Source organism: Diadema antillarum, unplaced genomic scaffold (assembly GCF_040938485.1).
Source record: "Diadema antillarum isolate AM-2024a unplaced genomic scaffold, OU_Dant_1.0 scf00000099, whole genome shotgun sequence".
Taxonomy (NCBI): domain Eukaryota; kingdom Metazoa; phylum Echinodermata; class Echinoidea; order Diadematoida; family Diadematidae; genus Diadema; species Diadema antillarum.
Window position 1 is genome coordinate 4,161,219 of NW_027270988.1, and position 19,951 is coordinate 4,181,169.

At 37.0% G+C, this 19,951-nt stretch overlaps 1 protein-coding gene across 1 annotated transcript in view; it reads left to right on the forward strand.

Moving 5' to 3' along the window:
• Positions 1-19,649, forward strand: part of LOC139718796 (MAM and LDL-receptor class A domain-containing protein 1-like) — a 146,700-nt gene extending 127,051 nt beyond the window's left edge. Inside the window, exons 124-143 of the mRNA XM_071630260.1 lie at positions 1,258-1,377; positions 1,880-1,998; positions 2,807-2,962; positions 4,070-4,259; positions 5,707-5,853; positions 6,432-6,529; positions 7,615-7,779; positions 8,874-8,994; positions 9,535-9,651; positions 10,665-10,805; positions 11,461-11,735; positions 12,592-12,808; positions 13,336-13,473; positions 14,144-14,241; positions 14,715-14,876; positions 15,632-15,806; positions 16,759-16,848; positions 17,242-17,335; positions 18,120-18,201; positions 19,560-19,649. Of these exons, the coding sequence (XP_071486361.1) occupies positions 1,258-1,377; positions 1,880-1,998; positions 2,807-2,962; positions 4,070-4,259; positions 5,707-5,853; positions 6,432-6,529; positions 7,615-7,779; positions 8,874-8,994; positions 9,535-9,651; positions 10,665-10,805; positions 11,461-11,735; positions 12,592-12,808; positions 13,336-13,473; positions 14,144-14,241; positions 14,715-14,876; positions 15,632-15,806; positions 16,759-16,848; positions 17,242-17,335; positions 18,120-18,201; positions 19,560-19,649 (2,795 nt within the window). The remainder of the gene's footprint in view (positions 1-1,257; positions 1,378-1,879; positions 1,999-2,806; positions 2,963-4,069; positions 4,260-5,706; positions 5,854-6,431; positions 6,530-7,614; positions 7,780-8,873; positions 8,995-9,534; positions 9,652-10,664; positions 10,806-11,460; positions 11,736-12,591; positions 12,809-13,335; positions 13,474-14,143; positions 14,242-14,714; positions 14,877-15,631; positions 15,807-16,758; positions 16,849-17,241; positions 17,336-18,119; positions 18,202-19,559) is intronic.
• The last annotated feature ends 302 nt before the right edge of the window (positions 19,650-19,951 follow it).

Here is a 19,951-nt window from a genome sequence, read left to right on the forward strand (position 1 = left end):
TGTGATGGTAACAGCAGCAATTATAATGGTGGTTGTGGTACTTATCACAATGGTAATGCCAATTGTCATAGTTGTTATAATGGAAACAGCTATAGCTATGTCAAGTAATGGTCAGTGATGATATGATGGCAATACCAATACATTGTAGTTGTGATATCAACAGTGTCAATAATGGTTGAGGCAGGGACTTTGTTGGTTACAACAATGATTATGATGGTAATGGTGATGATTTGATGATAAATGGCAGTGATTATGATGGTTATGACGGTGATGGTTAGGGTAGTAATGGTAATGATTTTGATGTTAGCGATGATGATTATGATAAAACAGCAATGAACATGTTTATTGATCCCAATTAAGAGGTAATGTTTGTAATGGTAAGGATAACAGGTATGATGGTAATGACTACAAGATATGTTGGTCAAGATTATGATGGTAACAGTGTAATGATTATTATTATAAAATTGACAGCAATAGTTATGCGGGTAATGGTGATGATTTGGTAATTCAATTCAATTCAATTCAATTTATTTTCATATTTCTCAATGAAGGAATGTACATCAAATATAATAAAAACATAGTGAATCATAATATGCGGCTTGGATGCACGGTAAATTAATGTAAACATATAAAACATAGCGGTCAATCATCGTACGTTTGGTTCTATGTATAACGCTACAGAAATATGATGGAACTTACTTAAAAAGCGAGCTTATTAAGCGTAGGTCCCAAACTCTGAACAGAGTGTAAGATACATATGAGGAGCACGGATGCAACGTAGGACCAAAATAAAGAAAAACAAAAATGAAAGGCAAAAATACCCGGGACAATAACAGAATCTTCTCAATACAAATAGTGATAGTAATCATGGCAACAAGTATGATGGTATTATTGAAGATTATGATCATGGTTATTGCAACAGTTATAATTATGGTAATGGTAGTAACTGAGGTGTCAAGAATTATAGAAACCAGCAAGAAACAAAATACTTACAGGGATGCTATTGTTATGCTAATGATGATAATCATGTTGGTAACAGTGATGATTCCGTGTATGAATTTAGTAACTATGGTAACAATAGTCACTAAGAATGATGGTAATATATATCAAGAAGATTAGAAGATTCTGTTATTCACACTGATAACCAATCATTTTGTTGATTTGTAAAACAAAATGTCATTTGATTGTGTCATTGAATTATAAAAGTTGGCTTAAATATTATTTGCAATTTCTACATCAACTCTATTCCCATGCCAGGTTCATGTGATTTTGAGTTTGATCAGTGTGGTTACCAGGACGACAGCTATGGGACATACGCCTGGACTAGGGAACAGGGCAGTTTGCTGAAGGCTGATGTGTCCCCAAAGTTTGCTGGTGGTAAGTCCTTTCTCAAACATCAATGTACATTGTATGTCACAAATATAAATAATTACAGATATATATAATTATATCTGAAGACTTATTATGTACATGTTTGTAAGTGTACATGGTACAGTTTTTAACTCTGGTACCTTAACTAGTAAACCGCATATTCCTTGTTTTAACTTTCAATAGTGACATACATTATTTCTTGTGTTAAATGGACCACATCTGTGGTGTCCATGCTGTTGTTTATGTGTGTATTACTTTGTAAAAGAGTAGAGGATAATAGCTGTCACTGTAACTGCAGAAGAATTACCTTGTTTGTGTGTTTACCAAGTGTGCATGCATTCATGAATTTATGAATATTGCACGAAATACATTCACTTCAAGGTGATCTATGTACACTACACAAGTTTTTTTATTCTTATTCAGTTGGTAATTGATACATTCATGTGACATTTTGTACATTTGTATATGTATTGGATTTCTCTCCATTCATATTTTGTTCCCCCTGTAGGTTTCTATATGAAGATTGGAAGTGGAAATGGCCAGTTCAATGAGCAAGCTAGACTTGTGAGTCCAGTCCTTCCTGACACGGCTCCGGGATGCACTGTCAAGTTCTGGTTTATATCACAGGTAAAAAGTCTCCTGATGAAGTCTAGCATAAATGAATCATTATTACCAATTGAGGAAGAGCTGGTTTTACTATAACATGCATGAATTTTGCTATAATAGACACTTCAAGTTCAAGAACTTGAAGTTTCAAGTTTATTTAACCAATTCATTAAACATTTGACATTTTACAAAAGGATACAGCATTAAGAATAATGAATGGTTTGGGACCCCAAAAGAAGCAGAGCTTGTAAAAAAGGGGTCCCGGATTAACATATAAAACAAAGCAAAACATACTAAAGTTTTAAACATATTAACAAGAAGTATAATAGTAACATATTTACATAGGACAAATGCAACACAAGCACACACACACACACATGCGCACACACACACACACACATTCAATCACACAAACACGTGTCACAAAAACTCTCATGTACATACATATAATTTACATGAAATTGCAGAAAGATACTTTCTATTTTACTATACTTTTAAATACAGCTTCCCTGATCATTCTTGTTTTACAAATTTCCCTCAAGATAAATGCGACATGTACGTTTAAAGTTGGATAGTGATGAGGCTGACCTAATTCTCAATGGCAAATTATTCCATTCTCTAATACAAACATATACAAATGAATTTTGGGCAGTATTCTGTAATGGGTTACAACATTCTTTAAATTCATCTTCTTTCTTCCAAGTAATTTAATTAAAATGAAAGGAAATGGAACATCTTGCAGATATGAATGTAAAGTTGCTTCCTGATATATTCATCCAGTGTTTTATCAAATTTATGAAGCCGTATTTCTGCATTCTGTTTTAATTAGATGGCCTCTTCTACACCTCGCACTGAGTTCTACCTCCAAGTCCACCAAATAAACAACCCCGCCGGGTCAGCTGTTGTATGGATTCCACCCTCTACGTCCACCACTGCATGGACACAGGCTACTGTAGGCCTGGGACGCCAGATAAACAGCTATCAGGTAACGGAAAGGAAGGAGTTTAAGAATCCAGGCTGCTCTTGTACTCTCAATACTCTGCCCTCCTGCGTTCCCCCCCCCAAAAAAAACAACAACAACAACAACAACAACAACAACAACAACAAAACAAAACAAAACAAAACAGCACAACAATAGCTACAGCATGACAACAACAACAACAACACTAAAACTCAGAAGATGGCAACTTCTCCCCAAATCACAGTGCAAAAATATGTACCATGACAAGCCCAAAATCACACTCTCTCAATAGGCCTTGTGTGCATTATTGGCTCCACATCTCCTAGATAAATAGGCTCTAGACTTGATGCTTGCATATCAATCCAACCAAAATACAACACAATGTTATCTTTCTAAACTTCTTTCAAATCAATCACTCATAACAGAAGCTCCCATATTAACTACCTGTGTAATCACTGTATCAAGAAATGAAACCACTGCTGGTAATCATACTTTCCCAGTAGTACCTCCACAGTCATGGAACAGTCTATCCTACATACCATCATCCAATAACAAATACCACATGTAAAATCAAGAAGCTTGGCTGTTGGAAGTACAATAATTATTATGTAGTACTGGTAGCTACAGTTTTGTATAAAGATATGTAGTGAGGGCCTATGTTGGACAAACTATTTGTAGTGCAGTGCTCTATGAGTTTGCAATATTTGGTCATCATTGTTTGGATATCTCTGATTCTTTTTATTCACTTTTCTTAAGGATGAGGTTAAGGGAATGAATGCTCAGTTTCTCACATCACTTTTAAACTGCATGTCCCCAGAAAAATATGACAGTGTGTAGTGGAACACACTTACATTTTGCTTCAATTTTCACAGTGGAATGGAGATACAGAGTTTGCCTGTCTTAAGGAGGGATATTTTCCAATTACATAAGATCATGTTTGTCATTTCATAAGATATATATTTTGCATTACAATGTAGATATCTCTCATCAAAAATATATGACTGCACTGTATTGTGTAACTGCAGGGATTGTTTTTTGTGCTTACCCTTTCCTTGCTGTGTATTCACACTTTATTTAGATGCTTGCATCCTCTTGATGAATTATTTCTTTTTCTTCTGTATTCTCCTGCAGCTAAGATTTGTGGTGTTTATAGAGGACAGTACAGATGTGATTGCCATAGATGACATCACGTTTGAAGGCTGTAAGGTGGAGTCCTACGAACCCTGTGAGTTTGTGTGTGATAACCTCCTCTGTGTGCCGTTCTATGAGAGATGTGACTACTCGGACGACTGCACTGACGGAACGGACGAAAGGAGCTGTGGTATGTCCAGCTGGAATTCACTTCCATTTATTTCTGTCATCTTACCAAAAGCCAAAAGGCACTATCTAAATTCTCAAACTCATACTAGGCAGGCTTAAAAAGAAATGAATGAGTAAAAAAGATAGATAAGGAATTGAAGCACCTGATACTTACTATAGCACCTTTTTGTGTCAAGTGCAATACTGTATGTACGTGTACATGTGGAGGTACATTGTAAATATAATTCTCAGCCGAATGAAATATCATTATCATTCATGAAAATGCAATCTCTGTTTATATCAGTTACATTTGATAACTTTGTGTCGTGTAAACGTCCATATTTTCGCACAATTAATTCTTTTGCACTGATCTGCTTGAAAACATATTGGCGAGTTCTTGAATTCATGCTGCACAACTGTCATCCAATTCAAAATGTGCAGAGAAAATTGTGCAAGATATTTTAGAGGGTTTAGAGTATGCGCTAGTCAAAAGTAGCGCAAAATCCATGAAAATTAATGTACCGCAAAAATTTATGCATTTACAGTACTGTATACGCCGAATATTTCGCGAGGTTTTTATTGTTGCGAATTTCACGAGTCAGGTGCTATTCGCGAAATTAAAGACACACAAAAATATTGACTCTGATCCCAATGTGGATGTGACATACGCATGTACATTTCTCCATTCGGTATAATACTCCACGATCGCGAATTTAACCACTCGCGAAATTGTCGGGAATTCCCGATTCGCGAAAATTTAGACTTGCGAAATATATGGCATATACAGTATTTCATCATCATGGTTCAATTTTATTGCTTGTCCTTCTGCATGCTTCAGTAAATTCCTGTCCATTTGTTTGTGTGTGAAATTTGTGTCCATTTGATTCATTGGTACAGAGAGGGTTAGCCCATTCCACACAGGAACCTGGTGGCCTATGTATTGAAGGCACATGGTCCCAGTGGTTTAGTCAAATGTGTACGCGGGTGCACGGCGCAAGTTTCCTATAGAGACCTACGCTATCGACTCCTCTTTAGCGCTTACGTCTGTGACCCATTTCCCCGAGTCCGAAGAAGTCCGATCCACTGTAGTCAGTGGTCCGATCACAGTTCGGCTCATGATTCGGCTGAGGGGGATGACAGCTTTAGCAAACTTATTTTGTGGTGTCATAATAAGAACCACATACTGTACATTGTATGCACGCACCCTGGCATTACTACAGACTGCGTGATGCACAGAGGAGATAACGAGACAACGTTACCTAGCAACACCTACGCGCTTTACTCTTGATGACAGCTCAACTTCGGCAATCTTCGCATCAATGCTAACGGTGATCGGCGGTATCATCAACAGCGCCCTCTACACTACCAGGACTATGCGCCTTTGAGTCTATGGGGATTTCAGAATTCAGTATCAAACAGATTAATGTGAATCTCAAATATTTGACATTGTTGTCACCTCTTGGTTGCAGACTCCTATGACAGGTGCGACTTTGAGACTGATCTGTGTGACTGGAAGCAGAGTAGTGATGATGATCTAAACTGGGTGTGGCTGACTGGTAACCAAGGGGTGCAGGCTGGTGCCCCTGGGGTAGACCACACCCTAAACACTGCATTTGGTAAGCATCTCTTGTGTTCAGTACCTCAGCGGGGTAATTCAGTGTGGTGTGTCACTGATGTTATGAAAGTGTAGGAGGAGTCTGTCGCAACATATTATTAGATTCATTGAATGTGCAAATATATGAAACCCATCTCCATGATTTGTATTCTAGATGTTGAAGTTTGGCTACAATTTTGATATGTGATGTTAATGTTTGATCTGAATGTATATTTCTTTCAGGTAAATTGTATTTTAATCACAATTGATTCTATACTCACAATACATCATTGTAAGAAGTAATAATGATATAAGTACATGTATACATTCATGACAATGAAAACGTATTTGTAACAATACAATATTCCACTTGAAGTACACTATAGCTTCCATTATTCCATGTTTTTTATTGTGCGTTTGTAAGTATGTAATCGTTATATATTGTTGCCCTCTTCTGTACAAGGAAAATTTTATCTTATTTCAATAGATTTCATCACAATTTGCCTAATTGTTATGTTCTGTTCTTCAGGCCACTACCTGTATCTCTACACCTCTCAGAGTGATGCCTAGTTGTAATTGTTGTTATGTTCTGTTCTTCAGGCCACTACCTGTATCTCTACACCTATCAGAGTGATGCAAACAAGAGGGCTAGACTAGAAGGACTAGTCTACTCAAAGCCTCAATCTGGGGACTGTCAGGTGAGTGGTCAAAGGTCAAGGGTCATTAAAGTCAAAGGTCAAAACTTCAATGAAACAAGAATTCACCTGTTGTAGGATGGCAAAATGTTCAAAGTGGAAAGGCATAAAGACGGTAATGTTATATTTTGAGAGAGGGAAGCAACAAGAGAAAGCAACATGTACGTACAGTTGTACATTGTACATGTATAATAGTATGTACAAATCCCTAAGCAATATACATTTATAATGTACTGGGTATGAGGAACAAAAGGAAGATAAAAAAATAGTAGTAAAGATCTGTCAGTCACACTATCGGGAAAGTGACAGAAATAAGCATCCACATAGTTCAGACTATTGATTTGTTCAAATGTTTCTGTAGATTATTTTATCAGCTATTTTTTGAACAAAACATTTGCCCATATTTACATTCATTATATGATACTCATAACTGGGAACACACATACATAATCATAAACTCAAACATATCCCTACAAGTGTATCTTTGTAATTGATTTCATAACGATTAACTTTTTGATACACGTGTATGAGTAACCTATTTCTCCACTAGAGTTTAAAGAGGAACAGTTTACATTCAGAGAAATTATCTCATCTCAGAGCACAACTTTACCGGTCACACTATGAATATTGATATCTCAATCTTGCATGGGGTTTGATGGACCAGCCCAAAGGTTAACCCATTGAAGCTTTATACTTGGTTTTGCTACATTATAACATGCATTTCCAATGAACCCAAGCCCAAGTACACTGTACATATTGTACATTGTACACTCAGGTCTAGCATTCAACAAGCATGGACAATAACAGATGGACCATTTTGAACACTGTGTGCTTGTAGGACCTATAATTACCTGAATACAGGGAGGTATATGGAATTGCATAGATCTTGTAAGATTACAGTCTCTGTGTTGACCAAACTACCTTTTTATCTTTTGGTAATTCTGAAGATTACCTATTTTTTAATGATTTATTCAATCTTAATCTCAGACTAGTGTTTCGTGATGAGGTTAATTCTCTGAAATATGAGGGGGAATTAGGTCAAATTCATTTTCATCTTTTTTGTGTGTTTTTGTAAATTTTCTTCTCAGATGAGGTTCTGGTACCACATGAATGGGGTCAATGTCAATGAACTCAGAGTCTTGACCTTGGTCTCATTATCTGACCTTCCTGAGAGTGTCTGGTCACTGACCGGTCCACAAGGTGACCAGTGGCTGAGAGCTGTAGTCTTCCTGGACATCAGCAACAAATTCCAGGTGAGAATGTTGTGTGTGCATACACCGTACTTGAACCCACCGTACTTCAACCCTTTGATGATGAGCTGATTTTGCTATGACACTTTGCCCTACTATCCAAGACTAGTTTTCAACAGGTTAAAGTGGATAGATAGGAGTTATCCTGTGAGCTTTGTGATTATGTGATTGATTCTTCTACAGATGCAGTGGTAATCTTGATGGCAAACATGGTATTAAGATATCTTTATGGATAACAATGTGAATAGATATTCTTATTAGATTTCGTTGTAATTCTATATATTCTGAGAATATTTTAAAAACCTTTTGTGTGTGTGTGTGTGTGTGTGTGTGTGTGTGGCCCTGTGATTGTAATTTACTCTTTATTCTTACATTGTTGCAAGTCTGTGATCTTGGTCAAATTCTAAATCTAAGTATAAACAATAAAAAGCTTGCAGTTCATCTAAGCTTGGTTCGTCTGATGTTGTTATGATGTGATTTTGCCAATAACTGACTATATTTTTGCTAAACCATAACAATAAAGGTCAAAAGTTGAGGTCAAATTTTTATGTTGTGTATATGAAAGATAACTGAAATACAATGTACAGTACATGTTTATGTTTACTTGTTATTGCCTCAAGGTTGCTGATAAAATGATTATTAGACGGTTCTTGCTAGGTCATCATTTAGCAAAGGTTGTGATGGTCAATGTGGTACAGATGTACAGACAACAGGGGTAAATGGTGCATAGTCTACACTGTTACAAGAGCTAACATTGCAATTGTGAATCTTTTTCATGCATCAAGAGTACATGAGTCAACGCTATTTCCCATTTCTCCCTTTGCAAGGTTTTGGGAGAGACTTTTTTTTCTTTATGACATTCAGTAGAAGGAATACATTTTGCAAGAGCTATGAAACATAACAAACGTGGCAAACTTCTTGGAAACAGATGTTTCTCTTGTTTAAAAGAAAAAATGTTTCTGAAATATATCAAAGATAGGCTGATGTTTTGAAGTGAAACCCACATTAAAACAAGACTGAAGATGCATTGACATTATAGCAAGAGATAGACTCAGTCTTTGGTGTGAGTCTGAGTGTTCGTGCTCCTACCCATGTAGGTTTTGATTGAGGCGGTTGCCGGCGGCGATGATGACAGCATTGGTATAGATGACATCTCTTTCACACCGGGATGTGTAGTCTCACCTGACCAGACCCTGCCCATCAAAGTCACACCCACAAGTGAGCTGTCTCTCTCTGCCTTTAATAGTCTACACTGGCTCTACTGTGTTGAGTGAATGAATGCAATTTTCAGACTTCATTCTTTTTCTGTCTTCCTGTTTTTCTTTGTTTGTTTGATACTGTAGTTTGTAGGAAAACATTGTACAGTCATATTCAGACACCTATCTCCACGTTTGTTTAAGCCTTAATCTTGCAACATAATTCATTGCATATATTGTGTAGATGTAAACAGTGAAATATTTCATTTGGATTTTCCTTTCCACCCTTTGGGGAAGGGGTTTACATACATGTACATGTACTTACAAAAAAAAACATATATATACATATACATGTACAGTGTATATATTTTGATAATCTAATGGGGTTGATTTGAAAATACATATTTATGTTGGACAAAAGTAAAGTATTGCAAGCAAGTAGAGTTATTGTAGCAATGTTTACAAGAGATGGCTGTCGTATTTGACATTCTATCCATTATTTATATGTACATGATATTTGGATGCTGTAAATCCCTGTATGTTTGTTTGTCTCCACACACAGGTACACCACACTGTGATGTAGGCCAGCGATTGTGTGGGGACGGGTCATGCATTGCAGCCAACAAGTTTTGTGACTTCAGATATGACTGTGATGATGGGTCTGATGAAGCAGACTGTCGTAAGGATTGATTCCAACCTATCAATAACTCTCTTTGTGTACCATGCTCTTTCAATTCAACCACAGAGTCTTAATCACTAGGTCCCAGGTTCAGGTCTATTGGCAATAGTAGCCATGCTCATAGGCAAGACTCTTTATCCTCATTGCATATATGTAGTCTAAAGAAGAGACACTTAGCTGCCTGTCTCTCATAGTACAGTAGTAACGAAAGTGTTTTATTTTGTAAGTTTTTTGTGAATGATTGTTTGTTTCATTTCGTAAATCAAAGTCATGTTGATACTCATGCACATACTCAAACTCAAATTTATTGTATAAAGTTGTGCTAAGTAGGAGAAATCTAACTACACTTCTGTAGTCAAAGGGAAATTAATCTAATATATGTGTATTTATTCAATGAATGCAGAAATATTACAAGGGTGCATCACTTAGGTTTGAGGAAAATCAGAAAATCAATTTGAAAATTATGAGATCTTTTCAAGTTTAGGTTAAATCTATGTGCCCTCATTGCTAGATAAGGAGACTAAAGCAGAATTAATATCTTCACAGGAGGGCAATGATACAGTGATTATATAGAGATAATTCCACAAATTTAATTTTCAAAGAAAGGTAAATATTTCTGTAATAATGGCACCAAAACTTCAAAAATTTGAAACATGTGGTATGATTTTCCTCAGACTGTACTGATGTGTGCCACTAATATTACTGAGTGCATGCAGTAATATTACATGTATATATTTGGGATAAATTTCTCTGTAAATTTAGCATGTGTCCACCAGAGAATAGTTACCTGGCTGGACTTTTTCCTGAAGAGTTTAGCAGGTTCAGTAGAGGATTAGGTAATAAATTTTATGGAAGTGTAAAAGTGTGCTATGAACATAGAATTTCCAAGTATCATTAATATCTCAAAGTGTTTTTATTATGATTTTTATGTTGAAGGAAAAGTGTACACACAGACAAAAATACTGCATACACACTTTTGTATGTCTGTATATCTTTTGCAAATTTCTCTTCAGCCACGGTATGTAACTTTGAGTCAGACATGTGCTCCTGGCAGCAGAGCCTCAACGATGGTTTTGATTGGCTGCGGTACAACGCCTCCGAGTCTCAGACATTCATGGGCCCTCAGACGGATCACACCCTCAACAACCCTCAAGGTAAACAGTCAAAGCCTGTATGTTGCCAGAAAAATTTTGGTAGCAGCACCACTTACCATGATAATTTGTGTGTTTGTTTGTTTTGTTGTTATTGTTGTTGTTGTTGTTGTTGTGGATTTTTTTTTTTTTTGGGGGGGGGGGGCTTCTTACCTTTTGGTCTACAGCAACCTAAAGGAAATGAATCTTGGACATAGTCTGTGGGAATTTCAGATTCTTGTAGGAAACTACTGTGCAACTGATACATCCAATTTACTCATATTGGAGTTAACCATGAATTATAACGGGAATCTTAAGATTTTGCTTTTCAAATTTCCTCTTTTAAGCAAATTTCCTCTTTTTTCAGTACATAGAGTATAGTCAACTGTGAAATATAAGAAAACATGACTGTGAAGGTATTTATCTGTCATTTGCAAATATCTATCAAAGGTTGAGACTTTAAAGTTAACCCTTTGAGGATGGTTTGATTGTGCTACAACTCGCATTTCCCATAGACACTTACCCGAGTATACTCCGGACTCGCCCTCAACGGATTAATACTAGAACTACGAACTGGGACAAACCATCTAATCTAAACAGCTGATAATGTGATGTTTGTGAAATCAAGTTTTGCCATCACCATTTGTTGACCATTCCATATCACACACACCACCAACAGGAATATACTATTATGTGGACGGCTCCCAACTGACCGTACCGAGTGCGGTCAATGAGTTTGCCACTCTGGTCAGCCCACGTTTCTCCCAGGCAGGCACCACCTGCTCTGCCTCTATCTGGTATTACTCCTTTGGTGCTGAGTTTGGGCGCCTGGCCCTCAAACAAAAGGTGCTCACAGAGGAGAGAACAGTGGCCATTGTCGATAGCGGGAATGCAGTGGACAATCGCTGGACCAAAGCAGAGATTCAGATCCCAAAATGTGCAGCAGACTTCCAGGTAGGAATCTACAGCCATATTCGCACACACGAAATGCTTTAAAATTACTAATGTTTGCGTGCATTTTAATTTTGCGAATTTCATGAGAGCCAGGATTTGGAAAATTAAAATGCATGTGAAGGCTCTTGTCTACACTACATGTATTGAATGCCAGAGGCACTTTGCGAAAATTTAATGCTGTGAAAAAGGGCCGTCGGCTCCAATTTGTGAAAATTTCATGCCGCTTAAATATCATGTTTTACAGTATCTGGTTTTGGCATCGCAATGTGAAAAGTGATTTCATTTGCCACAGTTTACTCGTAGCAAAATCAATCACTCAGCTACATTTGAAATGCTTCAGATTTCCATACTGTGTATGCCTAAACAATGACTGAACATGACTCCGCCACTCTAGTGTGCAGACCTAGTGTGGCGAGTTGTATTATGAGACACAAAGTAAATAGTTCTGGGCATTTGTTAATGGGACTGACTATCTTTGCAAGTATTCAGGTTGTTCACATGGAATTGTTTGTCTCTGTTGCAAAATTTTCAAAAGCATCTTGCTTGCTTAATTGTTTAAGTGGTTCTTATTAAGTTGGCAAAATGTTTCAGAAGATTTAAGTTTCCTTTTGTCTCCCAAATAAGCAAGTTTTTTTATTTCTTCCCAATTATTTGCCAGATTTGATGGATCTAGCCAGTTTCACTTAATCCTCCTCCAATAGGAGACATATGCAAAGAAATTCAGAGTTGCCAATTTACCAATGACATACGACATTATCTGGAGTAGATTACTCCAGAACTTGATTGGTGATAAAAAAAAAAAAATGTTAGAGTAACTTTCAATGAGAGATTAAACTGGTTCGCCCATTGTGTCCAGGTGCTGATTACAGCTGAGAATCACCAGACGGCGCCGTATGCAGGTGGCTTCGCCATCGACGATGTCAGGTTCGACAATTGTGCCTATGATCTAGCAACGCCAGGGGCCTGCCCCGTTGGTCAGTCAGCCTGTAGCAGTGGCCAGTGCTATCCTACAGAGTACCAGTGTGACTTCACTAAGGATTGTTGTCTTGATAATTCTGATGAGACGGACTGTGGTAAGTTGGCAATTATTAAAAAAATTCTACAACATTTCAACATTTGAGTGTTATACATGCATGTTTTTCAAAATAGTAGATATGTTGTACCTGTACTTTTGTTGGGTATTGCTAGTTTTTTTTGTACAGAAAGAAATTTATAGTGTTGACATAGGAAATATTAAAATGCTAAATGAAGAATCACATAGCAACACTGATTTATTTCATATGTACATGAACATGATTCTATGATAAGGCATTGAATAAGATTGTGCTGGTATTGAATGCACAAAAATTATTTTTGTAATAATGCAGAAATTATAGAACTGAATGTTTAGATCAATTGCTACTCCATCACATGCTCATAATGCATCATTCACACTGCGATTGATAGTAATATGCTTTGTTGGTGAAAGAAAGTCAGGAAAATAAGGGAAAAAATAACACAGTTACAGTCAAGGATATGACAAAATATATACATGGCAGATAGTAGTACATGTATTTAGATAACAATGTGTATTTGTACTTGTCTTTTGCTTTGTGTTCAGCTTCATACGCACGATGTGACTTTGAGTCAAGCCTGTGTGGCTGGGTGCAGATGACAGACGATGATTCTGATTGGATGAGGATTCAGGCTGCCACATCATCCTCACTATCATTTGATCACACACTGGACAGCAGTACTGGTGAGATTGATATGTATTCACACACTGAATAGCAGTACTTTGTGAGAGTAATATGTAGTATATCTGAGAAAGGAAAGGGGACATATTGATTCAATTAGATTTATTATTCTACCTTTTATCGAAGCATTTATGCAAGAAATGGGGTAATATAGGAAAGTTATAGAGAAATTTGCAAGCTTTGGTATTATATAATAACTGTGAGGAATTGAATTGCATATGAAGCTGTAAACATACTGTAGCATATTGTGATTCATCCATTGGTTTGTGCACTGTTGTGCATTCAAGCACAATATACAAAGTTAGTAAGCCATTGACTGAGTTGGGCATGCAAACATACCACACAAAGAGTTCAAGTTACAGTCATGACTGCAGTCAGAATATGAATAAGCCTGCAGATAATGAAACACTGATGAGCTTTCGTCACATAGCCTCAAGAAGTAGAACTTGAGGAGGTATAATGGTACCATAAAAATCTAACATTGAAACTAGATGAATGAACTCTCAGTAAATTGGATACTTTTGATGATGCCATGGACACTGCACTTATGACGATGATAGTGGTGGCAATGATGAAACATGGAGTTTGTATGTTTGCCCTTGTTTTACTCACACAAACTTGTTTAGTGAGCAGATGACTGAAGAGAAAAATATTCTTTGTTCTCTTACCCAGGCTCTTTCCTTGTGGTGGATCAGTTCCAGCTGGCTGGCAGTGGTAGTACCGCCCAGCTTGGTAGTTTTGTCATCAGTCCAGTCTCCTCAGGCTGTACAGTGAGTCTGCAGTAGATGTGAAACTGTTATACCGCCCTCTCTTGACAAGTACTGTATAGAGGGTGACTGATGTAGACCATTATGTTGTTGTTGTAGTAAATTTGTGTTTTATGTCTATATTTTATTACTGATTTATAGTCTTACACCTTTCAGTGTATCATTTTATTATGGTATGATTTGCATAAGTATCATATTTTTTGTTAAAAACAAAAGGAAAAAAGAAAAAAATGAAATGAAACCCAGAAGTGGCACCAGAAATAATAGTTGCACCTAAAAACACTTCTTTGTAAAGAAGAGTGAAAGAACTCTGTAGAGTAGAGATTTAGTTTGTCTTATGCATGATATTTCGTGAGTTATAATTGTATACCTGTATCTATGATCAAGCTTTAATATTTGCATGAAGGTGTCATTTTCATAATACAACGTTTTCACACCATCACGATACCTTGCTGTGATATTTTTTCCTTAACCAGATGAGGTTCTACTATTACTTGAGTGGGGATGATGCTACTCTAAACATCAAGCTCATGACCCTAGTAGGAGGCCCTCTAGAGACCAAATGGAGTATGTCTGGTGACCAGGGACTGACGTGGAATAGAGCCTCATTACCACTCACCAGCAGTGTCCTCTTCCAGGTAAGATTCATACTCAATAGTGTACAGACGCCACTGCTTAGAGGGATGGTATAGTTTTGGTTGAGATGGGAATTCAGGTTTTAACTTTTAGTGAGATGATTAGAAACCAATTATATGAAATATCAAAGAGCATATCATTCTAAGAGGAATTCAAATTTATTAGATGGAAATCGGTTTGGAAATTGTAAAGATATCAAAAAACAAAGCAAAACAAAGTGGTCCTAATAAAAGGTGGGATGGGTCCCACCTTATATTAGGACCTCTTGATTTAGGATATCTCAGCCATTTCAAAACCGATTTTCATCAGATAAACTTTGAATTTTTCTTAGAATTGTACATGTATGCTCTTTAATATTTCATTTAGATGTTTCTTTTTTAATGATCTCATATAGAGGTAAAACCTGAATCCCCATCTCAAGCAAAGCTATGCCATTCATTGGACAATTCTGGAGTGAAAGTTTTGTCCAGATTGAAAAGAAGTCAGCAATGTAGTCATCAGTAGACAGCATGAAGTTTAACAAATGAGATCACATGTCACTCCAGAATGTATTCCAATCAAGAGAATAATAATATCACAAGCTATTGAATCCTGAACCTTCACAAGGAAAGCACCAGGGTGCTGTCCTCTAGACCATAGGACAGCCTACCCAAGATCACATGAAGATAGTAGAGGATGACAGTGCAGATGATGATGAAATTATGTTTAATACCTTCAGAGTAAAGTTTATCTGTCATATTCTCCAATCTGTGTCCAGATTGTTCTGGAAGGGGTCAAAGGTGATGACCCCGGCTCCTTCCTGGCAGTGGATGATATGTCCTTCACACCAGGGTGTGTCCAGTCCAGCTCACCTCTACCGGTCAGTACCACCACCCCACCCACTACCAAGGCAACCACTACCAAGGCAACACCTGCCAAAACTACATCTAAAGGTGAGCCACCTGATTCACCTGTAGACTTCTTTTGATTCTTTGTCACCTGAATTGCTCGTAGTCACCCCTGTGTGTGAGTGTGTGTTTTTGGTTGCAGGTGTGTAAAAATACTTTTGTAGGATTTTTTTTTTTTTTTTTTTTTGGGGGGGGGGGGTGGGGGGGACTGGTGTACATCATCCAAATATCACCTTCTCCTGCATGCTGATTTCAAGAGATACGTGATCAGTTTGTCCAGACACGCACAAATTTGACGATGTGTGATTTTTTTTCTTTTCTTAACTGCTTCCTTCAATCAGTGGAGCTTGACATTAGGTGCTAAGAGGTTAAATATGTGATAGAGATACCTTTAATGTGACCATGCCCTCTTTCAATTCATGCCAAACATTTACCCTTTGAAGCCTAGTCATGAGATACTTTAGGTTGGGCAAGCATCTATGGGAAAGTGTGTCACAGTAAAATCAGCTTGTCCCGAATCAAACTCTTAGATTTGGAGTATTTGGATTTTTCTTTTAATTGTAATCCGATGTATAACTATGAAACAGGAATGTAATGTGGAAACAGGAATTTGTGTATAGTTTCATCATGATGAGAAGAATAGATAAGTTTGCATGACGGGATCATTGCAAGAATTTGTCAGAGTTGTCTCATAGGGAAAGTATTTCAGTATCAATGTGTTGATAATACATTGTATCATTAGCTTTATGAAGTAGCCTATAGTGTCCATGGCATTTTGTAGTCAAGGTTGCAAAATCTTGCTATCCTATTTCTGTCTTGTTTGCTCAAAGGGTTTTACAATTTCAAGATTCAAGCTTCAAATATGCTGAAGGTGTCAAGAAAATTTTGTGATCCATGCCCGTATTCATAATACTGATATGCTTATGCCTAAGGTTAAAGAATTTAAATTATAAAATTCCACCTTGCCATTTTTCCTCCTCTTTTTTTTTTCCCCCAGCTAAAACCATGCCACCAGGCAGTACTGGAGGAACGACGGTAACACGGCGCTTGCCTACACCAGACAGCCAGACTGGTGACAAGAATAATGGTAAGTTGAATACTGTAAAAGTGGAAATTTTCGCGGTGTTCAAATTTTTGCGCATTTCGCGCAACCAGAAACTAGTGCGAAAATAAAAGCTCGCGAATATTTCTGCTTGCCATAATGTGCCTGTGCGTGATGTCTTGATTCCGCGGAATTAAAAACACGCGAAACTCTTCCGACCCGGCCAAGCGCGAAAAATTAGTCACGCGAAAATATCCACTTTTACAGTACTCTTTATGTTTGAGCAGTGTTTTTAATCAGTCAGATATAAGTGAAACAAATCCCTTGTTTTTATGTTGTTGTTTTTTCAATGTATTTTTTTTTTTTTTATGACATGCACCACAATTTTGTTGGGATGAAATTGTAAGGATTTGTGTTGTAAAACTTCCATCTTTACAGATACGGTTTACATCGCTGTGGGAGTCGTGTTGGGAGTAATGATCATCCTTGCTTTCCTTGTTCTGGCTTTCCTTCTGGTCTCCAGAAAGAGACAGTGAGTTTCAGTTACATATAACAACATGATCTTTAAGCCTTTCTGTACCAGAAAGGACAGAAAGGACTCTGGACAGTGTGTACAATGGGGTTTTCTGTACTAATCAGCACTCAATGCACACAAATGGTTATGACTTTAGAATCACTACTGAATGCAGCTATTCGAAACACGCTATTGTCATTGCAATTTTGATAGTCAGCCACATTACAAACAAGTGCCGTTCATATTTCTGGACTGAGTGCAAGAAGAGTCACTTGAACAATTTTACATTGAACTCTGATGTACATTTTTGAAGTATGTAATTTATTTTGTGCTGGAGAGTATTTGATCAAAATATGATGTCATATTAAACCAGCCCCAGGGATTAAACCAAATAATGTAAGCTTTTTCTGCCCAATGTGTATGCTTTGTAAATAATGTCAAGTGTGTGCTTCTAAGCACATGTACCATGATCGAGTACATGGACCCAAAATGTTCCAAATGTCTATCCTGTATGTGTAGCATTTGTCTCTGTGTACTTGGCCGACGTCGATACTACTCAATGGCTCCTTAACACAAACTGAGTTTATGTTCAATACTGTACATACTGTCACACACCTGAGCATCAATTCAAACCATCCCAATGCCTGCCGAGCTGACACAAATCAACATAGATTGCTCTCAGGTATGGTCTGGTACAATGTACATATATAGAATTCAAAATCAAGAGTTTCCAGAGTTTCACACCCAGAGTTGGAAGTTTATGCTCATTTTAAAGACATATTTTTCTGTAATGATTTGTCAGGAGTAAGACTGTAGAGGAGACAACAGTTATTCCTGGCTCCATGGAGAATCCTGGATATGATACAGACCTTGGAATCACCACGGTAACCACAAAGTCCTTTTTCAAACTTCTTACACCTTGTAACCTTCTACAACAAGCACAGCAGTAGTTAAGATTTTGCTCATGTCCAAAGTTTGAGAACGAAGACTGATGAATTGTAATAGGTTTTTATAAATGCAGAACAATGATATTTTTGTCACATGTTTTTTAAAATAGTTTGACACATTGAAGTATTTCATCTAGAAGAACAATAGCAGTTTTGTTTGCTGATGATAATAAATTTCAAGTAGCAGTATCATGCTAGAAATGAGAAGAGTTTGTTATTGCTATCTCTCTTGTATAGTGCATCTATCTGGAGTGTTGTTTCTTCTTTTATGTTTCAAAATGGTGTCGAGAGATATTAACACACCAACTAAAATCAGAAGTAATGGTATAAGTTCATCCTATGCTCAAGATAGAAATACCCATTGGATCATATTGATAGCAAGACTTTGATTTGTCTCATTCTTCCTTGACTGTAGTTTGCAATGAATGATATCAATACAGAGATGTTTGGAGCAAGTGGAATATATGCAACAGGTTTACCGGTAAGTGACTTCAAAATGCTTCAATACGTTGATTCTCGACATACAGTTAATACCTAGTGGCAATATTTCAGTTCATTTTGGCAAAATAATGAAATCAAAGAAATAGTATGTGTGAAATCCCTTTAATTGCAGGCAATTGAGATGTTGTTTTGTATATGATGAAAGACTTTTGCAGACAACATTTAGGTAAGATTCTGGGGTATATCCCTGTGCTAGTGAGAAGATAGAGAATGCAGTCATTATTTGTAATTCACTGAAAAAGAATTAAGCTCATATTAGTTTTGATTGACAATGTAGTTTTCCGCATCACTCATATTTTATATGATACATCTTGCATGTTTATTTTGTTTCTTATACTGGATTTATACCATAATAGCGTATTGAATTGTAATGGAAACTGACTCTATTTGATAGATGATGTTGGTAAATACTTAATGATGCTTGATTGAAAGTAGTAGCATTATGAAGGGCCTGTATGAAGAGCAAAAATAATCATCCCAAGTCAGATTATCTACTCAGATGCGTTGAAGGCGCATGGAGGAAAATATGAATTCATTTTGATGTGGGATGCAGTCTGAAAAATGCAATCTGCAAAATGAAGTCGACATTAATCCTTAACGTGCCAAGACCACATTTACATGTCTATGACTGGGTGTTAAATTACTAGCTCACAGCAGAATGCCCAACTGGAGATATGTTTTGGGGGTTACATGAAGATTTGTAGAGATGATGTACATATTCATATCATATCACATCATTTTCATATATCTTACTCTTCTATCTCACTCTCCTTTTTCTCTCCCCCCTAATACAGGATGTAGAGAAAACAGACCAAGATGGAATCTCCAACCCAACCTACAGTCATCCCGCAGAGTTCCCCATCAATAATGACACGCAAGCATAGTCAAAGTCACATTTTAAACATAACCATCTCATGTCAACATGATTCCAGTACTCGAGTCCCATTCACATCTTAAAGATACCTATTTCTTGTTGACATTATTCCAGTACTTAAGTCCCGTTCACACCTTAAAGATTCCTATTTCTTGTTGACATTATTCTAGTACTTAAAGAATGTATGAGATATCTTCTACCCTAGTCCAGACTGTTTGTCAACATGTGCAAGGTTTCATTAATATTTTGTTTCATGTACTATTGTCATATACATGTACCAACTTCACCACACCTTACAGAAATTTTTATATA